At 53.4% G+C, this 18,590-nt stretch overlaps 1 protein-coding gene across 1 annotated transcript; it reads left to right on the top strand.

The window, feature by feature from the left end:
* Positions 1-1,629: 1,629 nt before the first annotated feature.
* Positions 1,630-17,537, top strand: Tyro3 (TYRO3 protein tyrosine kinase; the record flags this gene model as incomplete). The annotated part of the gene is given in 18 exon segments (XM_013512649.1): positions 1,630-1,813; positions 2,038-2,138; positions 2,877-3,047; positions 4,461-4,547; positions 5,310-5,425; positions 7,616-7,793; positions 8,392-8,537; positions 9,059-9,203; positions 10,041-10,170; positions 10,252-10,352; positions 10,621-10,716; positions 11,048-11,128; positions 11,536-11,628; positions 12,013-12,134; positions 12,560-12,669; positions 12,839-12,998; positions 13,211-13,347; positions 16,111-17,537. Coding segments are annotated over 18 exon segments (2,538 nt in total). The 3' UTR covers positions 16,502-17,537.
* Between the last annotated feature and the right edge of the window lie 1,053 nt (positions 17,538-18,590).

Below are 18,590 nucleotides of genomic sequence, written 5' to 3' on the forward strand. Positions count from 1 at the left end.
GGGTCGGAGCCCCGGCCGGCGGCTGCTGCTGAGTCCGGGCCTGAGCGCGAGACGTGCGGGTGGGACGCGAAAGGCCGAAGCGCGGGGCGCGCGGTGCTGGCTGCGGGCTCGGGCCGGGCCCCCGCCCCCAACTTTCTCACGCCCGGGGCTCCCCGGGCGGGGTGGAAGCGAAGGTAGAGGGGTGTGGGCTGTGTGGTCCGCGCGCGCTCGGGATGGAGTGGGGGTGCTTGGGACTGCATTTCCCGCCTCCATGCTCCAAGTTGTTCGCTGCCCCCTCTCACTCAGTCCTGGGGACCCCATTTTGCCCGCCGCACACAGGAAGGTCCCACGTTGAAGCCAGAGTCGGAGATGAACGCCCAGGGGTACCCTTCTACCGTTTAGACACAGGAATTCGGAGGAAACTCTGCCCCAACACACATCTGAGCATACTCTCTTCCTGTGCCCGGAGAGCTTCCTGAAAACTGGCGTGTTGGAGAGCTGGGGCAGGCTCGAGGCTGCTGGTCTTCCTGGGGCTCAGCCCTGTGTTCCCACCTGGCCTCCGAAGCATTGGCCCGAGGCAGGAGCGTGCCTGTAGCACCTTTTCAAATTCATACCGCACACCTTTGGGACCCTGGGTGTCTCTGGGGTATGGAGCGATTCCTGTTTGTCCTGGGGCTGATTCTGAGAGGGTGAATGGAGTTCAGGTGGAGACACCGACCAGCGCAGCAGCCAAAGGTTGGCCCCTTGTCTTGAGACATAGCAGAGTCTCAGGGAGGGAAGTAGAAAAGGGTGACAAATATTTACAGGTGGACGGACGGGTGTGTGTCTAACGCTCAGAGAGCCCGTAATTTCCCTGAAGTCACACAGTAAAAAGCAGGAAGAAGCAGGACTGGATTTCAGCTATGCAGATATCTTACCTGCTCGGCTGCTTATAAACATGCCAGGAGGCCAGGCCAGGTGTGTGTAGGGTAAGGTTCCAGTGGGTGGCCCTGCTGATGTGACAGTGCTGCTGGGGTCCTGGGCTGCTGCTCATGGCCCCACCCTCCCTCTGCTTCCCACCTTCCTAGCACCGCCCCTGCACACATTCAGGTATTAATAGAGCAAGGCGGCTGCCAGGAAGGCTGCCATGTGTTTGATCTGACGTGGTTCTGCATCCATATGTTCTCCACTTCAGGAGAGCACCCCCTCCTTCCTTTTGTCAGCCCCCTCCGTTTAGCAGGGTAGGGTGTAGAGGGTGCTGGCAGCAGTTCAGGGGCTGGGCTGACCCGTGGGCAGAGGGCTGGCAGCCTGTTGCACTGGTTGCGTGCAGCAGTCATTCCCAGGGCAGTGCCTGCCCCAGGACGTGACAACACCCCTCCCTTTCAGTTCAGCTTGCCTTCCTTTCGGAGGTTGGGCACAGGGAGCTATATGAACGTGGTCCTCCGAGCTAGGGGGGCCTGGCAGTGACAGAAAGGGTACTTGCAGAGGAGCTTGTCATGCCTCATCCCCCCGCTCAGGTCTCCTTCCCTCCCAGGCTGTCCTCCCTCTGTTCCTTGACATTGGCAAGCAGCCCTCTAGCACAGAAGCCACCTCCTGGAAGAGAACAGGAGATACTTCCAAAGACAGGGTCCACCTGTAGCAAGCTGATGCACTCTCCTTGCCACCCCTCAGGCTTGAAACTCATGGGAGCCCCAGCGAAGATGACATTGTCTCAGGGGCAGTCAATGACGCTCAACTGCAGCAAGGAGGGGCTGGAGGAGCCTGACATACACTGGATGAAGGATGGGGCTGTGGTCCGGACCGGGAGCCAGGTGTACATCTCCATCAGCGAGAGGCACTGGATTTGCTTCCTCAGGTGCCAGACTAGGGGAAGGTGTGGGGTGCCGGCCTGGGGCAGGCTAGGCTTCTCATTTAGGGCTTGGGAGCTGGGGGCTGTGTGTATACCCAGAGATCTGTGGTTTTTAAATTTGGCAACCTGTAGAATCTTCCAGAAGCAGGATGGGCTGAACCCATCAAGTTTGCCCAGCAGAACTGCCCCTCTTGACCCTAGGAAGCAAGCTTGGTATTCTGTTTCCACAGCCTGAAGTCAGTGGAGCGTTCTGATGCGGGCCAGTACTGGTGCCAGATGGAGGATGGGGGAAAAACCGAGATCTCCCAGTCAGTGTGGCTCACCGTTGAAGGTGAGGAGGCAAAGGTGCAGGGCGTGTTGGCCCGGAGCAGGTGCAGGTGCTGTCTCTTAGTGACCATAGCCGGCAGAGGAAGGTGGAGAGGATGCTGTGCTGCCCCAGACATCAGAATACCCTACCTGCTAAAGTCTGGATATCTGAGAACCGAGGGGCCACCCTGGGACCCACAGGTTACGGGTTTGCTGTCTGTTTCAGCTGTCTGAGCAACAAGCCTCGAGCACCCATCTGGGGCTGGACCCTGTTCTGCCGAGTGGTCTGACCGGCAGGGGGAGGGGGAGGCGAGGAAGGCTGCGCAGCTGCAGGAGCTCAGAGCTGTTCAGCCCCGGAAAACAAAGTGACTAAGAAAGTAACAAAGGGAAGAACAGGAGCTGGGGCCTGCCAGCAGAACTCTGCGAAAGCTCCCACTCACTCCTCCTCCCTGTGTGCCCCTCCCCCAGCTCCCCACCCCCAGCCTCCTCCCTTACCCTGAGAAGGGCTGTCAGAGCAGGTCTGGCAGGGAGTGCTGGGGCTGGCAAGCCAAGTCTGCCCTGCCCTTATGAGGGCAGCAGTAAATATATTCCTAAGGGAGCTGATGAGAAGTCGACTCCCCTGCCGCCCGCTCCTTCCCAAGCTCAGTACCCGAAGGGGCTGTGGGGACCCGAAGAGAAGACTTCGAGTGAAGCAAACTTGTGATTGGGGCAGTAGGAAGCTAAGAAGTGGCAAAGTTCATTCCCAGCTCCCCTTCTTTTTTAGGTGTGCCATTTTTCACTGTGGAGCCCAAAGATCTGGCAGTGCCCCCTAATGCCCCTTTCCAACTCTCTTGTGAGGCCGTGGGTCCCCCGGAACCTGTTACCATTTTCTGGTGGAGAGGAAGAACGATGGTTGGGGGACCTGCTCTCTCTCCCTCAGTTTTGAATGTAACAGGTGAGCAGCACAGGAGGGGGCTTTGAGCAGAGAGTGGGCGGGCTCCTTGCCTGTGGTAAGACCGGCAGAGATGGAATCTGCCTAAATCATGGAGTCTGCAGTTGTGAGTGACCAGAGCAGATCCCAGAGCCTGGGTGCGTGAGCCGCACCATCGCTGTGCTCATTAGTCAGGTGTGTCACACTGGCTGGGTGGGCTGATTAGTGGCCTTCCGGCTGTGTGCGCTAGCACGAGGAGGGTGCTGGGACCACCTGGCCTCACTCAGCAGTCTGTGCCAAGCACAGCTGGCCCTGGGAGATGAATTGTGCGAGACCAGGGCCACCCGTCCTCCTCCCCCACTCCCTCCCAAGAGAAGGGGCCAGAAACCAGCCCACGCAGAGCCGGGAAGGAGTGTCTGGCAGGCATGGAAAAGACAAGACTCTCAGGCTAAAGACAGGGAGAGGAGGAGAGAGAGAGGCCAGCAATGACGATGCAGGGGCCTCCTCTTGTGGTCTCTTCCTTGTTCTCCATCCATTTTCCTGTACAGCTATCTGTTCCTACCTCTCTGCACAGTTAGACCCAAAGCAGCCATGCCTGCACACCCATCTGGGCCCCTAAGATCTTCAGGCATAAAACAAAGTTTACAGATTGAGGCTTGAATTGGGCAAAAAGATGAGAGTCTTGAGTTTGGTCTCATGCTCTGAGAGGTGGGGGAAAGGGGCTCTGATTTGTCGAGTCCCCATCAGAAGGGGTAGACCACAGAACCCGCTGGACTTGGGGGGCAGTGTTTAAGAAGAGGTTGGGTTCCTTTCCCTCTAGATGTGCGTGGTTAGGACCCTCATCCAGCCAGCCTGGTAATAAGCACTTTGTGGAATTCCTCCTGTGAACACCACACTGTGCTGGGCACCACGGGGGATGAGCCAACACAAAGGAAATAGAAATCTGTCTTCCTGCCCCCAAAGAATTGAATATAACCAGGGAGACAGGACACATGCATAAGGAACTGGGAACTGTTGCAAGGCACGGAATATGCAGATACGACACAGTGACAGGGCAGAGAGCAAACAAAAGGGCTTTGGTATGCGGGGGAGTGACCAGGAAAGGGAGGCAGTGCTGTGCTGTCCCTGGGGGATGGGACTGAGATGGGAGGCACCATGTAATATTTTTCAAGTGTTTATTCTGTGCCGTGCATTTTACATAAATTACCTGATTTTCACAGTTCTCCCATTTGAGAGATGAGCAAACAGAGTGCCATTTAAGCTCATCAGACTCCAGAGTCCTTGTTCCCCCTCCACTGTGCGCCACTGTCCAGCCCCTTCCTTTTGTCGGAGGGATTTCTAGGATGTTCAGACCAAAGCCTGTGTGTCCCTCTTCTCCAGCCCCACATTGAGAGGGAGTTGCTGTTTTGGGGACTAACTGAAGTTTTCTGGCCTCAGGGGTGACCCAGAGCACAATGTTTTCCTGTGAAGCTCGCAACAGAAAAGGCCTGGCTATTTCTCGCCCAGCCACTGTTCGCCTTCAAGGTAGGAGGACAGTCAGGGATGGGTAGGTGAGGCCAGGGGCATTTTCAGCCAGCCAGCCATGCAGCAGTGAGATCACTTGGCATTGCAGCTTCCCTGGGTCCTGTGGGGACCTCCAGATGAGGGGTAATTGGCACAGCTCCCGTTCCTAGCGAGAGCACCTGAGACCCTGCCATGGCTGAGCCAAGAATAGAATCCTGACGTCACAGCAGATTTCCCATCACGAAGCAGAGTCCTTGGGAGGGAGGGGAAGAAGGAGCCAGCAGGAGATGGTCAAGGCTTCTGCTTAATCTTGTTTCTGCCACTCCTGGGGGAGCGGGTAGGGAAGCAGCCTGGCGGTGATAAGAGACCCAAAGGGCTGGTGTGGACGGAGGGGGGAGGGAGGGAGGGAGGGACGAAGGGAGGGAGCCAGTGTGTGGAGGAACTCATCCTGGCTGCAGGGGCAGCTGCTTATTTCTCCTTTCATGTTTTGTATTTCTCCTTTTGTGCTGTACTGTGTCCCCACATGTTACCTTCCTATTCTTTGGCCAGAGCCCCTTATTCAGACAGAGGCATTGTCTTTCCTCAGCCTTGGCACTCCCAGGTGTGAGCAGCTGTCCTTTACCGGTAGCTTGCCTGGTGTATCCCTGTGAGCGGAGTGACGAGTAGCCATCTTTAGGTTGGGGGGAGGTTTCTGGCCCTAGGAAGGACGTGAAGCTTGATTCCCCTGCCTCCTCTTCCCTCTGCTCTTATTGCTGGGCACTGACTCCAAGTTCCTATCCATAGCTCTGCCTGCAGCCCCCTTCAACATCACAGTGACAAAGCTCTCCAGCAGCAATGCCAGCGTGGCCTGGGTGCCAGGTGCTGATGGTCAAGCCGTGCTTCAATCCTGTACAGTGCAGGTAGGCTGAGAGGGGCCCAACAGGCCCTCCCGGACTACCTGTGCTCCTTGTAGCTGCATAGCTGGGGCTTATTGGTAGTGGCCGCGGGCTTACTGCCTGTGGGACATGTTCCGCAGGACTCTTCAGGTGCTTCTCCTTACTTAGCATGGGGTGCTCTGTCCACTGAGAGACCCTGCAGATTGGCTCAAGCCTGTGCCTTCTGCAGGTTGGAAAACAAATCACTAGGGCAGCTTTGGGATACCTGGAAGAGATATGTGCCTGTGTGTGTCTGTGTCTTGTCTGATGTGTCTTGTCTGCCTTTGTAGTCTCTGTCCCAGTCCATCTCCCCAGAGCAGAGTGTGTCGTGGTGTGTGACCTTTAGGCCCCAGAGGCAGCTGTCTGATGTTGGGGGATTAAACCCAGGGCTTTAGACCTGGTAAGCAAGCACTCTAGCGCTAAGCTACTCTGCCAGCCAGATCCAGAAGAGTTTTTTGTTTTGTTTTGTTTTGTTTTGTTTATGTGAGCGAATCCTTTGATGCATCTGGTAATCTGGACTCTTGCATCTTTGTGCCCCCACCCCCGCTGTGCCACAGAGGACGAGAAGTCTAAGCCCTAAAGAGTGGAAAGGGAGATAAGGTGGCACCACAACCAAGAGGCAGCCTTGCTTGTTTTCTTTTCTGCTCAAAAGGAGTTTTGTGAGAAGCGTTCAAAACTGTTCTCAGAGTTCCCCTGGGCAGCAGGGGTTCCTGCTTTGCAATGTACCATTTAGAGGACCCTGTACTGGCCCAGCTTTGGCACAATCCTTGCTCCTGGACAGAATCTCCAGGGCCAAGGGCACAGGTCTGTCTGGGTTGTCCTTATTGCCACGCCATACTCTTGACGTCCTGGGCCTGACTGCAGGGCCTTTGTAGTCTCTGTCCCAGTCCATCTCCCCAGAGCAGAGCGTGTCGTGGTGTGTGACCTTTAGGCCCCAGAGGCAGCTGTCTGTGAGCAGATGAGAACTGAGCCTGAGTGTGCAAGGAGTGTTGTCTACACCTGAGCCCCTCCTGGTATAGACCCTTGCCCAGGGGCCAGCTCTTCCAGTGCCACCACACTGACTTGGGACCCCCAAGCATTTGGAGAATTGTAAGTGTAAATCTGAACTTCTAGGTGATTTTGAAGGTTTGTTTGTCAAGGTACAAGACAGAAACTTTTTAGTCATTTGTTAAGTAAGGACTAGGGTGTAGCTCAAAGATAAAGTGCATATGTTTAGCATGTGCGAGGCTCTGGGTTTGAGTTCCACCGGTGCAAAAAAAAATGTTAGCGGATTTATAATGTTAAAATATTTAGCCACGTGGTTCATGGATCTCTGTACTCTGATGTTGGACCTCCAAAACGAGGTTAGGGGCTGGTTCACAGTGCCATGGGCTCACGGTTTACCCTGCCTTTGAGAAGCTCTGGGACTTTGGGATGGCATAAACAAGTACAGATGGCAAGTACTTTGAAACAAAGTACTTTAAGCACAAAGTACAAAGTGGTAAGAGTTTCCTGGAGTCGATAAAGGCTTTCAACAATAAAAGAATATTTATACCTGGGTGTGGTGGTACACTCCTGTAATCCCAGCACTCTGGGAGGCTGGAGCAGGAGGATTGCAGGTTCCAACCTACCTTCGGCAATTTAGTGACTTAGGGAGATCCCATCTTAAAAAATAAAAAGGGTTGTGTATGTAGCTCAGTGTCAAGGCCCTGTGCTCAGTCTCTAGGACTGAAAAAAAAAGCAAGAAAAGCAAAGAAGCCAGGGATATAGCTCAGCGGTACAAGTGCCTGCCTGGCAAATGCAAGGTCCTGAGTTCGAGTCCCTGTACCAAAAACAAAACATAACAAAAAAAAAAAAGAAAAGGGAGAGAGAAAAAAAGGAAGGAATTTGCACAAAGTCTTAAAGGATGAATAGGGAGATGCTAGGAAGAACAGCTCATACCAAGCAAAAGGAACAACATCTGTGGAGTGGAGGTGTAGAAACTTTTGGATTATTGGGGTGGGGGAAGCATTCGTTCAGACTCACCAAGCGGGCACAGTGGCGTGTGCCTGTAATCCCGGCACACCAGAGCCTAAGACAGGAGAACTGCTGTGAGTGAAGAGGCCAGCCTGGACTACATACTGTACCTATCCTCATCTTCCCTCTCAGTGTGGAAACAGCCATCCTCTACAGCTTTAGTATTCTGCTCTTCTGTAGGTGACACAGACCCCAGGAGACTGGGAGGTCCTGGCTGTCGTGGTCCCAGTGCCACCCTTCACCTGCCTGCTTCGGGACTTGACACCTGCTACCAACTACAGCCTCAGGGTGCGCTGTGCCAATGCCTTGGGGCCTTCTCCCTATGCTGACTGGGTGCCCTTTCAGACAAAGGGTCTAGGTGAGTGACTCCCACAACAGAGGGGCTGGGCTTGGCTGGAGGCAAGGATGGCTCTAGGTCTGAAGGAACTACCTGAGGGACAGTTCAGGCATTATTCAGGCAGCACTTATTGAGTATCTGCTGTATACCACTTCACATCCCTTTGTATTTAGTTCTTGTGAGTATAATAGATAATCAAACTGGGAAAGATAATGTGGTGATGAAGAGTTCCCTAGAAAACCTCCCTAAAGGGACCTGAGTGATCTGAAGGCTAACGAAGAAACCATGTGAATATTTAGGGGGAAATCACTACAGGGAGAAAGCCGAGCAGGTGCAAGACTAAGGAACTTGCTCCAAGTTCTGTCACTAGGAGCCTGCTTGACTGAGAGGGGCGCGGTGAGGGAGCTGAGGCATCACCATGGTGATGAAAACACTGCCAGGCTGGGGTGCTGCTGTGGCTTCAGCTCCTCCCCAGCACAGTGGTTAGAGCAGTCAGAGCCAGAGGTGAGCCCCCGCCTGTGGGCTCTCTGAGCTGGTCAGCGCTTGGCTGCTGGTTCCGAAGGTCTGCATAGGATCATGATGGTAGAGAAAAGTCTTAACCTTCTCTCTCTGGATACAGCCCCAGCCAGAGCTCCCAAGAACCTCCATGCCATCCGCACAGATTCAGGCCTCATCCTGGAGTGGGAAGAAGTGATTCCTGAGGGCCTTTGGGAAGGCCCCCTGGGGCCCTATAAACTTTCCTTGTTCCAAGACAATGGAACCCAGGTAAGACAAGACAGACTCCTGCACTTGCTCTAAGATCCCAGAGCATCGTCAGCCCTCAGGCCCCCCACCCCACCCCACCCCCCAGCCTTACGAAGCTTAGGAGCTTCTGAATGGCTGTTTCTGGGAGACCTGGGACCCCACTGCGCCAGGGATGCACCTCTCCCCCTCCCTGGCTAACCCCACTCCTTGGATTCTGCTTCCCACTGGGATTGCATTCTGTGGCCACTCAGTATGTAAAGCAGGAAGCACATCCCTGCACCAACTGGGCCAGGCACACATGAGGCTTTATCCCCAGCCCAGCTTCCTCCCATCCCCCACATACTGAGCCTGGTTTGTGTTCCAGAGAGGCCTCTGCTCTGCCGAAACCAGGACTGTGATGATTCCCTGAAGGCTGTATTTCCGCAGTCCCTGACTCCTAGGGTCCCTAGGCTGCCACGTTCCTTGCTGGACCTTATTCTGTCCTCAGCCCCAGCCTGAGGCCTCCTCAGCCTCAGTATGGGGTGGGGCTTTCCTGGCTACAGGATGAGCTGACAGTGGAGGGGACTAGGGCCAATGTGACAGGCTGGGATCCCCAGAAGGACCTGATCGTGCGTGTGTGCGTCTCCAATGCAGTTGGCTGTGGACCCTGGAGTCAGCCACTGGTGGTCTCTTCTTACGACCATGCAGGTGAGGTGGGGGCTGGGGGTGGGGCAAGGGATCAGAGCTTTTGAGGGCAACCTAAACTGTGAGAAGGGGCTGTGGCACCTGCCCAATAGGCTCCCAAACTCAAAATCATGCAGTTGAAACCAGAATTGTTACTCTTAGCTCATTTTTCTCCCCTTGTTCCAGAACTGGCATAGAAATCCCCTATCACTCCATAGGTCACAACAACCAGGGCCTGCCACAGTCTAGGTAGGAAAACTATTGGATCACTCACTGGAGCCTTTCTCCTGCCCTCCCTCCCTTCCTTCTTTTTCTTTCTTTCTTTCTTTCTTTCTTTCTTTCTTTCTTTCTTTCTTTCTTTCTTTCTTTTTGTTTCTTTGTTTCTTTCTTTCTTTCTTTCTCTTTCCTTCCTTCCTTCCTTCTTTCTTCTTTCCTTCTTCCTTCCCTCTTTCTTTTTCTCTTTCTTTCTTCTTTCCTCCTTCCTTCCTTCCTTCCCTCTTTCTTTTCCTCTCTCTCCCTCTTTTCTTTCTTCCTTTCTTTTCTTTTTTTCCTTTCTTGTACTGGGGGATAAACCCAGGGAGTGCTAAGGTGTATCCCCAGTCGTTATTATTTTTAACATAATTTTTAGACAAAATCTTGCTAAATTACCCAGACTGGCCCCAGATTTGAGCTCCTCCTGCCTCAGGCTCCGGAGTAGCTGAGATTACAGGTGTGCACTGCATGCCAGCCTTTCTCAAGCCTCTTTAACCTTGAACCCATGTTAACTGAAGGAATTTCTTAGGCCAGGTGGCTGTGTGGGAAAGTTCTAAAGGGACCCCTTGGTGTTAGCCTGGCTTGTACCACTGCCCCTCCCTTCCACAGGCCAGCAGGGCCCTCCCCACAGCCCCACATCCTGGGTACCTGTCGTCCTGGGTGTGCTCACAGCTCTGGTGACGGCTGCTGCTTTGGCCCTCATCCTGCTTCGAAAGAGGCGGAAGGAGACACGTTTTGGGTAAGGGAGTGGGACTTGAGGGGAGGCAGGTGGTGACAGAAGGCCTTGGAGCTGTCCTCCAGGTCTTCGATTTCCCTTTAGGCAAGCCTTTGACAGTGTCATGGCCCGTGGGGAGCCAGCCGTTCACTTCCGGGCAGCCAGGTCCTTCAATAGAGAAAGACCAGAGCGCATTGAGGCCACACGTGAGTGGTGGAAGATTGTGGGAGGGGAAAATGGGCCCTCTCTTCCCCTATCTGTATTCTTTTACCCGTTCATTAATTTGACTGATATGTTAATTTGACCAAAATGTCTGACCCATGCCAAGTCCCAGGTACAGAGGAGTGAAAAAGACACAGAGACCTACCTTGTGGGAGAGCTGAGCTCCGGGCCAAGGCCAGGGCCCAGTGGAGCAGGCAGGCTGGGGTTTGGCCAGAAGCAGAACTCCTCCCCTTTCTTACCCCCTCCCCGCAGTGGACAGCCTGGGCATCAGTGACGAACTGAAAGACAAGCTAGAAGATGTACTCATCCCAGAGCAGCAGTTTACTCTGGGCCGGATGCTGGGCAAAGGTGTGTGGGCTATGCAGGGCTGGTACCGGTTTGCCTGCCTTGGGTGGCTCTGAGTATTCAGACGCTTAAGGCTATGGATTTGGGTCAGCTGGTCAGCTCCCGTAATCGAGATGTCCCGTAAGCTCTGGAGTCAGGGTTGCTTGGGGGAATGGTGGCTGGGGCCAGGAGGGCTGGGAACTATTCCTATAGTGCTCTGCTTTGATGAGAGGCAAGGAGGCTGTTCAGGCAGTCCTAGGATCTGATGCCTTTGTGTCCTAGTGGGGGATCACCCAGGAGGGGAGGGAGTGGAAGCTAAAAGCCAAGGAGACGCCCTGGTTGGCTCGGTTTCTAGGAGAGTTTGGTTCAGTGCGGGAGGCCCAGCTGAAACAGGAGGATGGCTCCTTTGTGAAAGTGGCTGTCAAGATGCTGAAAGGTGAGTGGAGAGAGGTTCCTGGTGGGACCTGTCTTTCTGCAGGCTCTGCCTCAGCCTGAGATTTTGTGGGAAGAGCTAGTGAGTATTCATGGGGTGCTGTCTGCCCTCATGAGTAGTTCACAGACACAGACCCCTGGTACTGCTCTCTGCTGGCAGCAGTGACATTGGGCTCACTCCTGGATACTTATAGCGGGGCTGGGTAGATTGTGCGGCTGGGCTGTCCAAACCAGAAGGAGGGCATTCGCAAGTAGGGGAATTGCTGTGGAGGAGCATTCCATGGGGTTCCTCCTGCTCATGGTGAGGCAGGTTTTCTGAGCCCCCTGCAAAGCTCCAGACCTAGGGGTTTTGGGTCAGAGCTCAGGGCATGTCTCATTTCATTCCCTCCCCACCCCATCCACTTCTCCCAGCTGACATCATCTCCTCAAGTGACATAGAAGAGTTCCTCAGGGAGGCAGCTTGCATGAAGGAGTTTGACCATCCACACGTGGCCAAGCTTGTTGGTGAGCCCATTGTGCAGCAGGCAGACAAAGAACAGGGCTAAAAGTCTCTTCCTTCCATGTGTGGGCAGCCTGTGGGGAAGACTGGACTTAACTGCATTAACCAGGGGGTAAAATGGCAGGGAGGGTTCTGGCCAGCATCTGCTTGAGCTCTAGGTGAGACCAAAGGTCTGTCTGAAGATTGCTTATGTGGGCAGAGGAGGAGGGAACAAGGAGGATGCCTGGGACTTAGCAGCAGCAGCAGCCAGAACCCGGCCTATGGTGTCTCCAGGACAGAGTGGCAGAGCCAGGGCTAGAGGTGGGACTCAGCATGTGGGGACTGATGTAGACACCTGAGCTGTCTTGTGCCCTGTGTGTGCCCAGCTCTTGACCCTTCCTTGTCCCCAGGTGTGAGCCTCCGCAGCAGGGCCAAAGGCCGCCTCCCCATCCCTATGGTCATCCTGCCCTTCATGAAGCATGGGGACCTGCACGCCTTCCTGCTCGCCTCCCGGATTGGAGAGAACCCCTTTGTGAGTGCCTGGGTAGGAGTGGTCAGGAGGGGAAGGTGGGAGAAGAGGGCCTGGGAAGGGACGAAGATCCTGGTGAGAAAGGGCTGGGTGGCTCGAGCTGAGGATCTGGACCCTACCTAGGGAGATGGTCCGTCTTGACTCCATTTAAGCTAATGTCTTTTTCCCTCCCAAAGCCCTATGGGCAATTTTAGGCTCCAATGGCCCTTTCTGAGAGAACAGGCTTGTGGAGCCCCAAGCAAGGAAGTCTTGGTTCTCAGGTTCTCCTTGACTCACCAGAGCTTCCTTGCCTTGGAAAGCCCGCCATCCCCGCTTCCTTCCTGTCAGCAATTCTGAGGATAGTCTTTAGGTCTGGCCAGGGAACCTCATTTGTCCTGCCCCAGCTGAATGGGCAGGTCTAGCCTGAGCTTGCCCTGTCTGCCTACCAGAACCTGCCCCTCCAGACTCTGATCCGGTTCATGGTGGACATTGCCTGTGGCATGGAGTACCTGAGCTCCCGGAACTTCATCCACCGGGACCTGGCTGCTCGGAACTGCATGTAGGAATTCTGGAGGGCTGGGGTAGGGGACGGCGGCCGCTAGGGGCAGAAAGAGCTAGCTGATACTCCCTTCCTGGCTGGAATAGTACTACTGTGCATGGGGATAGCCTGGGAGCAAAGCCCTGGAGCATAGTGGAAGACCGACCCTGCCTTTTAACCCCCTTCGCAGGCTGGCAGAAGACATGACAGTGTGTGTAGCTGACTTTGGACTATCCCGAAAAATCTATAGCGGGGACTACTATCGTCAGGGCTGTGCCTCCAAATTGCCTGTCAAGTGGCTGGCCCTGGAGAGCCTGGCGGACAACCTGTACACTGTGCACAGTGACGTGGTGAGTGGGGTGGCGCAGATGGTGCAGTGGTGTGGATCTAGGGACCACATTTAGTGTGTGGCTCTAGGGACCCTCAAGGGCCTGGCCAGGTCTGCTTTCTGGGCTTTGGCTACCCAGTTCTACAGTCCCTGAGCCCTAAGAGATCCTTACCCCTGAGCCCTGGCTCAGGAAGCCTGGTAACATCTTGCCCCCCAACCTCCATTCTGTCCCAGTGGGCCTTCGGGGTCACCATGTGGGAGATCATGACTCGTGGGCAGACGCCATATGCTGGCATTGAAAACGCTGAGATTTACAACTACCTCATTGGCGGGAACCGCCTGAAACAGCCTCCAGAGTGCATGGAGGACGTGTAAGTACTGGAAGGGGCTTTGTGGGAGGAAGTGGGAGTCTGGGGCTTGGGCAGCTTCCTCCCTACATGCCCTATTCATCTACCACCTACCTGTTTTCCATCCCATATTTCTCATTCAAGCCTTTTTAAATCATTCTAGTTTCTCCAGTTTCTAGTGAGAAGCAGGAACCCCTGGACAAAAGCCACAGAGTCGAGCGACAGTGCAGGTTTCCTGTCTCCCTCCTCCTTGGCCCTCCAGCCGGTCTAAGAAAACCTCCTGGCAGACCTCCCTCTGCTTGAGATAGGGCTGCATAGGGAAACCAGGGCGGCTGCTTCACTCTTGTGAAGTGACGGGCGGGAGCTGAGTTCCTTTCTTGGTCTTGGGGGAGTGGAAGGGACCCAACATTCTGGGAAGAAGGTAACTGTTACCTCCTTTCCTTGTTGCCCACCCAGGCCCTGGGGAACAGGGCAGGGTTGTGGGTCACGCACCGTAGCACGTTGTCAAACCCCCACAACAAGGTGATGTAAGTGTCGCTAATGATAGCTGGGCACTGAAGGTATTCCTTCAGATAATCCTTTTCTTGCACTATTCAGAAAAGACTGTTTTGTCCTCATTTTGTAGATGAGGAAATCGGATTAAAGAGGTAAAGTAACTTGGCCAAGGTCACACAGCTATTACACGAGTGAGTTGGTCTTGGAACTGAGATCCCTGTGATTCTAGAGTATGTGCTTTCAACCATGAAACCAATTGCAGTTGGTCTGTTCTTGTGTTAGTCCTGGACTCCAGCCAAGCCAGGGTTTCCCTGGGCCCCCAGAGGACCTCTTGTTAATGCCAGAGGGGCAAAGTCCACAACAAGCCAGGGAAACCCTTCTCCAGGACAGGGGGTTTGAGGTGACCAGAGCCTGGGCAGTGGGTGCCTCATGGATGCCTGAGATGGAAATCAGTGCACAAGCCAGCCTGCCCCTCCTGTCCAATAGGTGTCCCTGAGGCTCAGCCTGCCTTGGCCCTCCCTTGTTTGGAGCTATTGAAGCTCTGAAGGGCAGGCGGAAAGCAGAGGCTCCGGCTCAGCTTCCTCACAGGCTGGGGTTGCTGCTCTTGATGAGGAGGGGTGGTCATTGGCCTCCCACCAAGCAGCCTGGTGCACAGGTGCCAGCTGGCTCCTAGCACGGCCTTGAGAATGGGTCCCAGTCTGGCCACATACCCCTGGCCCATTCCTACGGCCTGCCCAGGTTCTGGCATGATTCTTCCTGTCATGGGGGCGCCCTCAGAGGGCTGGTGTGAGAAGCAGTGCGTGGCACTTTGCCGTGGGCAAGAGTCAAGCAGTTACTCTGATTATACTTGGTCTCAGCCCCTTCCCATTAGGGCATTTGGTTTGGTTTGGTGGTGGTTGTTTTTGAGATGGGTTTTGCTACTTAGTCCAGGTTGGCCTAGAATTTCCTGTGTAGCTCGGGCTAGTCTTGAGCTCATAAGCCTCCAGCCTTAACCTCCCAAGTGCTGCCATCCCATTAGGTTTTCTGGATTGTTTTCTTTTTCTTTTTCCTGAGTCATTCCTTGGGAACAAGGATAGGCTTCAGAGACCCTGTAAGGCTCCTGAAATAGTATGCAGAAAAGAATTTCTGCCAGGGGAAGACTGGAAGCTTGTCTCAGGTTCTCAAAGGTATCTGTGGACCGCGAGGGAGGATTTAAGAATACCTATGTGGGGGCCGGGGATATAGCTCAGTGGCATAAGTGCCTGCCTGGCAAGCACAAGGTCCTGAGTTCAATTCCCGGTACCAAAAAAAAAAAAAAAAAAAAAAAAAAAAAAAAAACCTATGTGATGTGCCGGGGATATAGCTCAGCCGCACAGCGCCTTGCTTGGCAAGCACAAGGTCCTAAGTTCAATTCCCAGTACCAAAAAAAAAAAAAAGAATACCTATGTGAGTGCTGCCTCATGAGGATTTGGAACAATAATAAGCCTAACTCTAGGACTTGGGGGAGCTCTGAGTAGAAAGCTTTCTGAGCATGCCCAAGTCCCTGAATTAAGTCCTCAGGACTGCAAAACAAACCAAGTCTGACTCTAGGCTGTATTCTACAAGACAAAAAGTTTCTTAGTACCACCCCAAGACAGTTTAAGAGGAATTTTGGAGCCAGCCTACCTGGCTTCAAATCATGGCCCTGTTATTTCCTGTGTGACTTGGGTCAAGGTTCAGTAACCTCTCTATGCGTCAGTTTCCACATTTGTAAAGTAGGTATGGCTTCCTCCCTCCCCGCTTCCCATCCTCTTTCCTTCTTTCTCGTTGCTGGGGATTAAACCTAGGAATGCTGTGCTGCTGATCTGCATCTCTAGCCATTTTTATTTTTTATTTTGAGACAAGGTCTCTAAATTGCCAGGTTAGTCTTGAATTTATGATCTCCCTACCTCAGCCTCCCATATAGTTGGAATTATAGTTATATATGACTGAACCTAGCTAGAGATTGCTTTACTTCATAGATATTATAAGAATTAAATAACTTAATAAGTAAGAAATACTTAGAGGAGTGCCTGATACATACTAGGGTCTTGGCACTGAGCTACATCTTCAGCCTTTTTTATTGTTTTTTCTTTTTTTCTTTTTTTTTTTTTTTGAGACAAAGGCTTGTTAAATCACTGAGTTCACTGAGTTGCCCAGACTGGACTTGAACTTGAGATTCTCCTGCCTCAGCCTTCCAGTCCTGGGATTACAACTGTGTACCACCACACTTGGCTCGGCCTCTGCTTTTAAAGGAAAGTCCACTCCCGCTCCTTACTCTTCTTTCTGCCCCAGGTACGATCTCATGTACCAGTGCTGGAGCGCTGACCCGAAGCAGCGCCCCAGTTTCACATGCCTGCGAATGGAACTGGAGACCATTCTGGGTCACCTGTCCGTGCTATCCAGCAGCCAGGACCCCTTGTACATCAACATCGAGAAGGCTGAGCCGCCTGCTGAAGGTGGTGACCTGGAGCTGCCCTGCAGTGACCCACCCGGCAGCGGAGCTGGGGATGGCAGTGGGGTGGGAGCGGTGGGAGGCGTCCCCAGTGACTATCGGTACATCCTCAGCCCTGGGGGCCTGGCTGAGTCATGTGGGCAGGCTGAGCAGCAGCCAGAGAGCCCTGTCAATGAGGCCCAGAGGCTGCTGTTTGTGCAGCAAGGGCTCCTGCCCCACAGTAGTTGTTAGCCTGCAGGCAGGGGCAGCCAGGCCAGGGCTGGTTCTGCAGGCTACCGTGCCGACTGGCGAAGCCACATCGACCCCAGCCCAGGCAGTAAGTGGTGGAGGCTCCTGTGGTAGCCCTCCCGAGCTGTGCTGGTATCTGGACTCACCAAATCGCCCAATCCCAGTTCTTCCTGCAGCCACTCCATGGCCGGCCTCAGTTCAGGCCTTGGCTTGGAGAAGGTGGGCCAGACCTGGTTGCTTGAACCCAGGCAACTGGCGGGAGAGCGTGGTGGTGGTTATGTTTCCATGGCTACCATGGGTGTGGATGGCAGTGGGGGGAGAGTAGATGCAGCCCGTGGGCCCCTGCCCTCCAGCTGAGCTGCCCCTGCTGCTTTAGTGCATGCCTTGAGCCACCTCTGCCTGGGGGCTCAGAGATGCCTGCCACATTGAGGCTTAAATACCAGGTTTGCCCCTCTGAGGCACAGAGATGTCCTTGTATTATTCCCTTGTAGGTGAGAATTAGTAAGGGGTTGGCATAGTCGGGTTCCAAATCCCTGTGGCAGGGGACAGTGGGACATTCTCAGATCTGAATCCTTGTTACCACCTTGATTCCTGACCTTCGTGTGCTGGGCCAGGTGGTAGGAGGGTGCTTTCATGAAGCTGGCTGGACCTTCCAGGGCATGCAGGGGCACCACTGAGCTCCTCAGAGGAAGGACATGAGGGGCTGGCCCTGGGATAGAGGGAAGAGGAGTGCAGGAGCCCCTGTCCAGCCTCCCACAGTCTGTCCGAGCATGCTACCAAACACCCGAGACTAACAAAGGCAGCTGTGTCTGAGCCCAGCCCCTCCGCGCTAACTGGACACCTTCTTCTGTCCCAAGTCTCCAGAGAGCAAATAGGCCTGCTGGTCGGTGTGGGTGAGGGGTCTGCTCCAAGCCTGGCCCTGGCCCGGCTGGGGGAACTTTGTGGAATGCATGGAGCAGGCCCTCGCTAGTCAGGCATTTTCCAAGCTGTTAGCTGCTGTTTAAAAACAGAAATAAAATCGAAGACTAAAAGAACCAAGGCTTTGTCTCTTAAATGTTTGCTTTTTTCCAGTTCACAAAAATGAGGCATCTCTGCATAGAGAAAAGTCTGGAAAGACATGCCAGAATGTTAGCAGCTGCTGTTTTTATGGGAGGTGATTTAGGGGACTTTTTCCTCATGTTTTCTAGTTTTCTGCATTGAACACAAAATGCTTCTGTAATTAGATAAGACTTCAATGAATCTCACCATTATTAGAGATAATATATGTGCCTTTGTATGGCAGTTAGGAAAATGCAGACATCATTAAAGATGCCAGTTATCTAATCCTAGTGTTAGTTAGTGATAACTAACATTGATCTTTTGAAAAATGCAAATATTTTGGCAGGGTTGGTTTTTTTTTTTTGTGGGGGTGGGGACTAGGGATTGAACATAAGGCCTTTGCCCTGAGCCACATCTGAACATTTTTTTTTAACAACTGCTAAGTCACTTATCCAAGTTGGGCTCAAACTTGTGATCCTCCTGCCTCAGCTTTGCAGACTACTGAGACTGCAGGTGTGTGCCACATGCCCAGTGACAAATCTTTCTTATCTAGGAAGAAAGAGGCTGTCACTGTGGGTCTCCTACCTTTTATCAGGCTTCCTTGCCACTGTGGGGAGTAAAGGCTTCATCCTCACTGCATCATGCCTGCTTGGAGCCGTGAGAAACTTCCCAGGGAATAAGTGGCCAGAGAGAATGATGACTGTCATGGGAACAAGAAATAAGAGTAGAGGTGAGGTTGCTTCCAAGTATTTCCACCTGAACACTAGTTTAGCTTTTACAGCAAGCTAGATGGAAGTCGGGCCCCTGGTGAGGGTGTGGGGAGACGCAGAGGGGCCCAGGGCAATGAAAGGGGCTGGCCCTTCTGAAAACAAATATCCTGAAAAACCTGTTGCTGCTTCTCCAGTTGTGATTCCCACTGAGATCAGGAGACTGAATTAACTTCTAGACAAATAGCTTTCAAAATTCTTCCTGTGATTAGCTTTAACTGCAGGTGGTGGCGATTCTCTGTGAAATAACACCGGGAATTACTGAGAAGCACTTCCTCTCACCTAAG

The sequence above is a fragment of the Chinchilla lanigera genome, unplaced genomic scaffold (assembly GCF_000276665.1).
Source record: "Chinchilla lanigera isolate Chin_1 unplaced genomic scaffold, ChiLan1.0 scaffold00015, whole genome shotgun sequence".
Classification (NCBI taxonomy): Eukaryota; Metazoa; Chordata; class Mammalia; order Rodentia; family Chinchillidae; genus Chinchilla; species Chinchilla lanigera.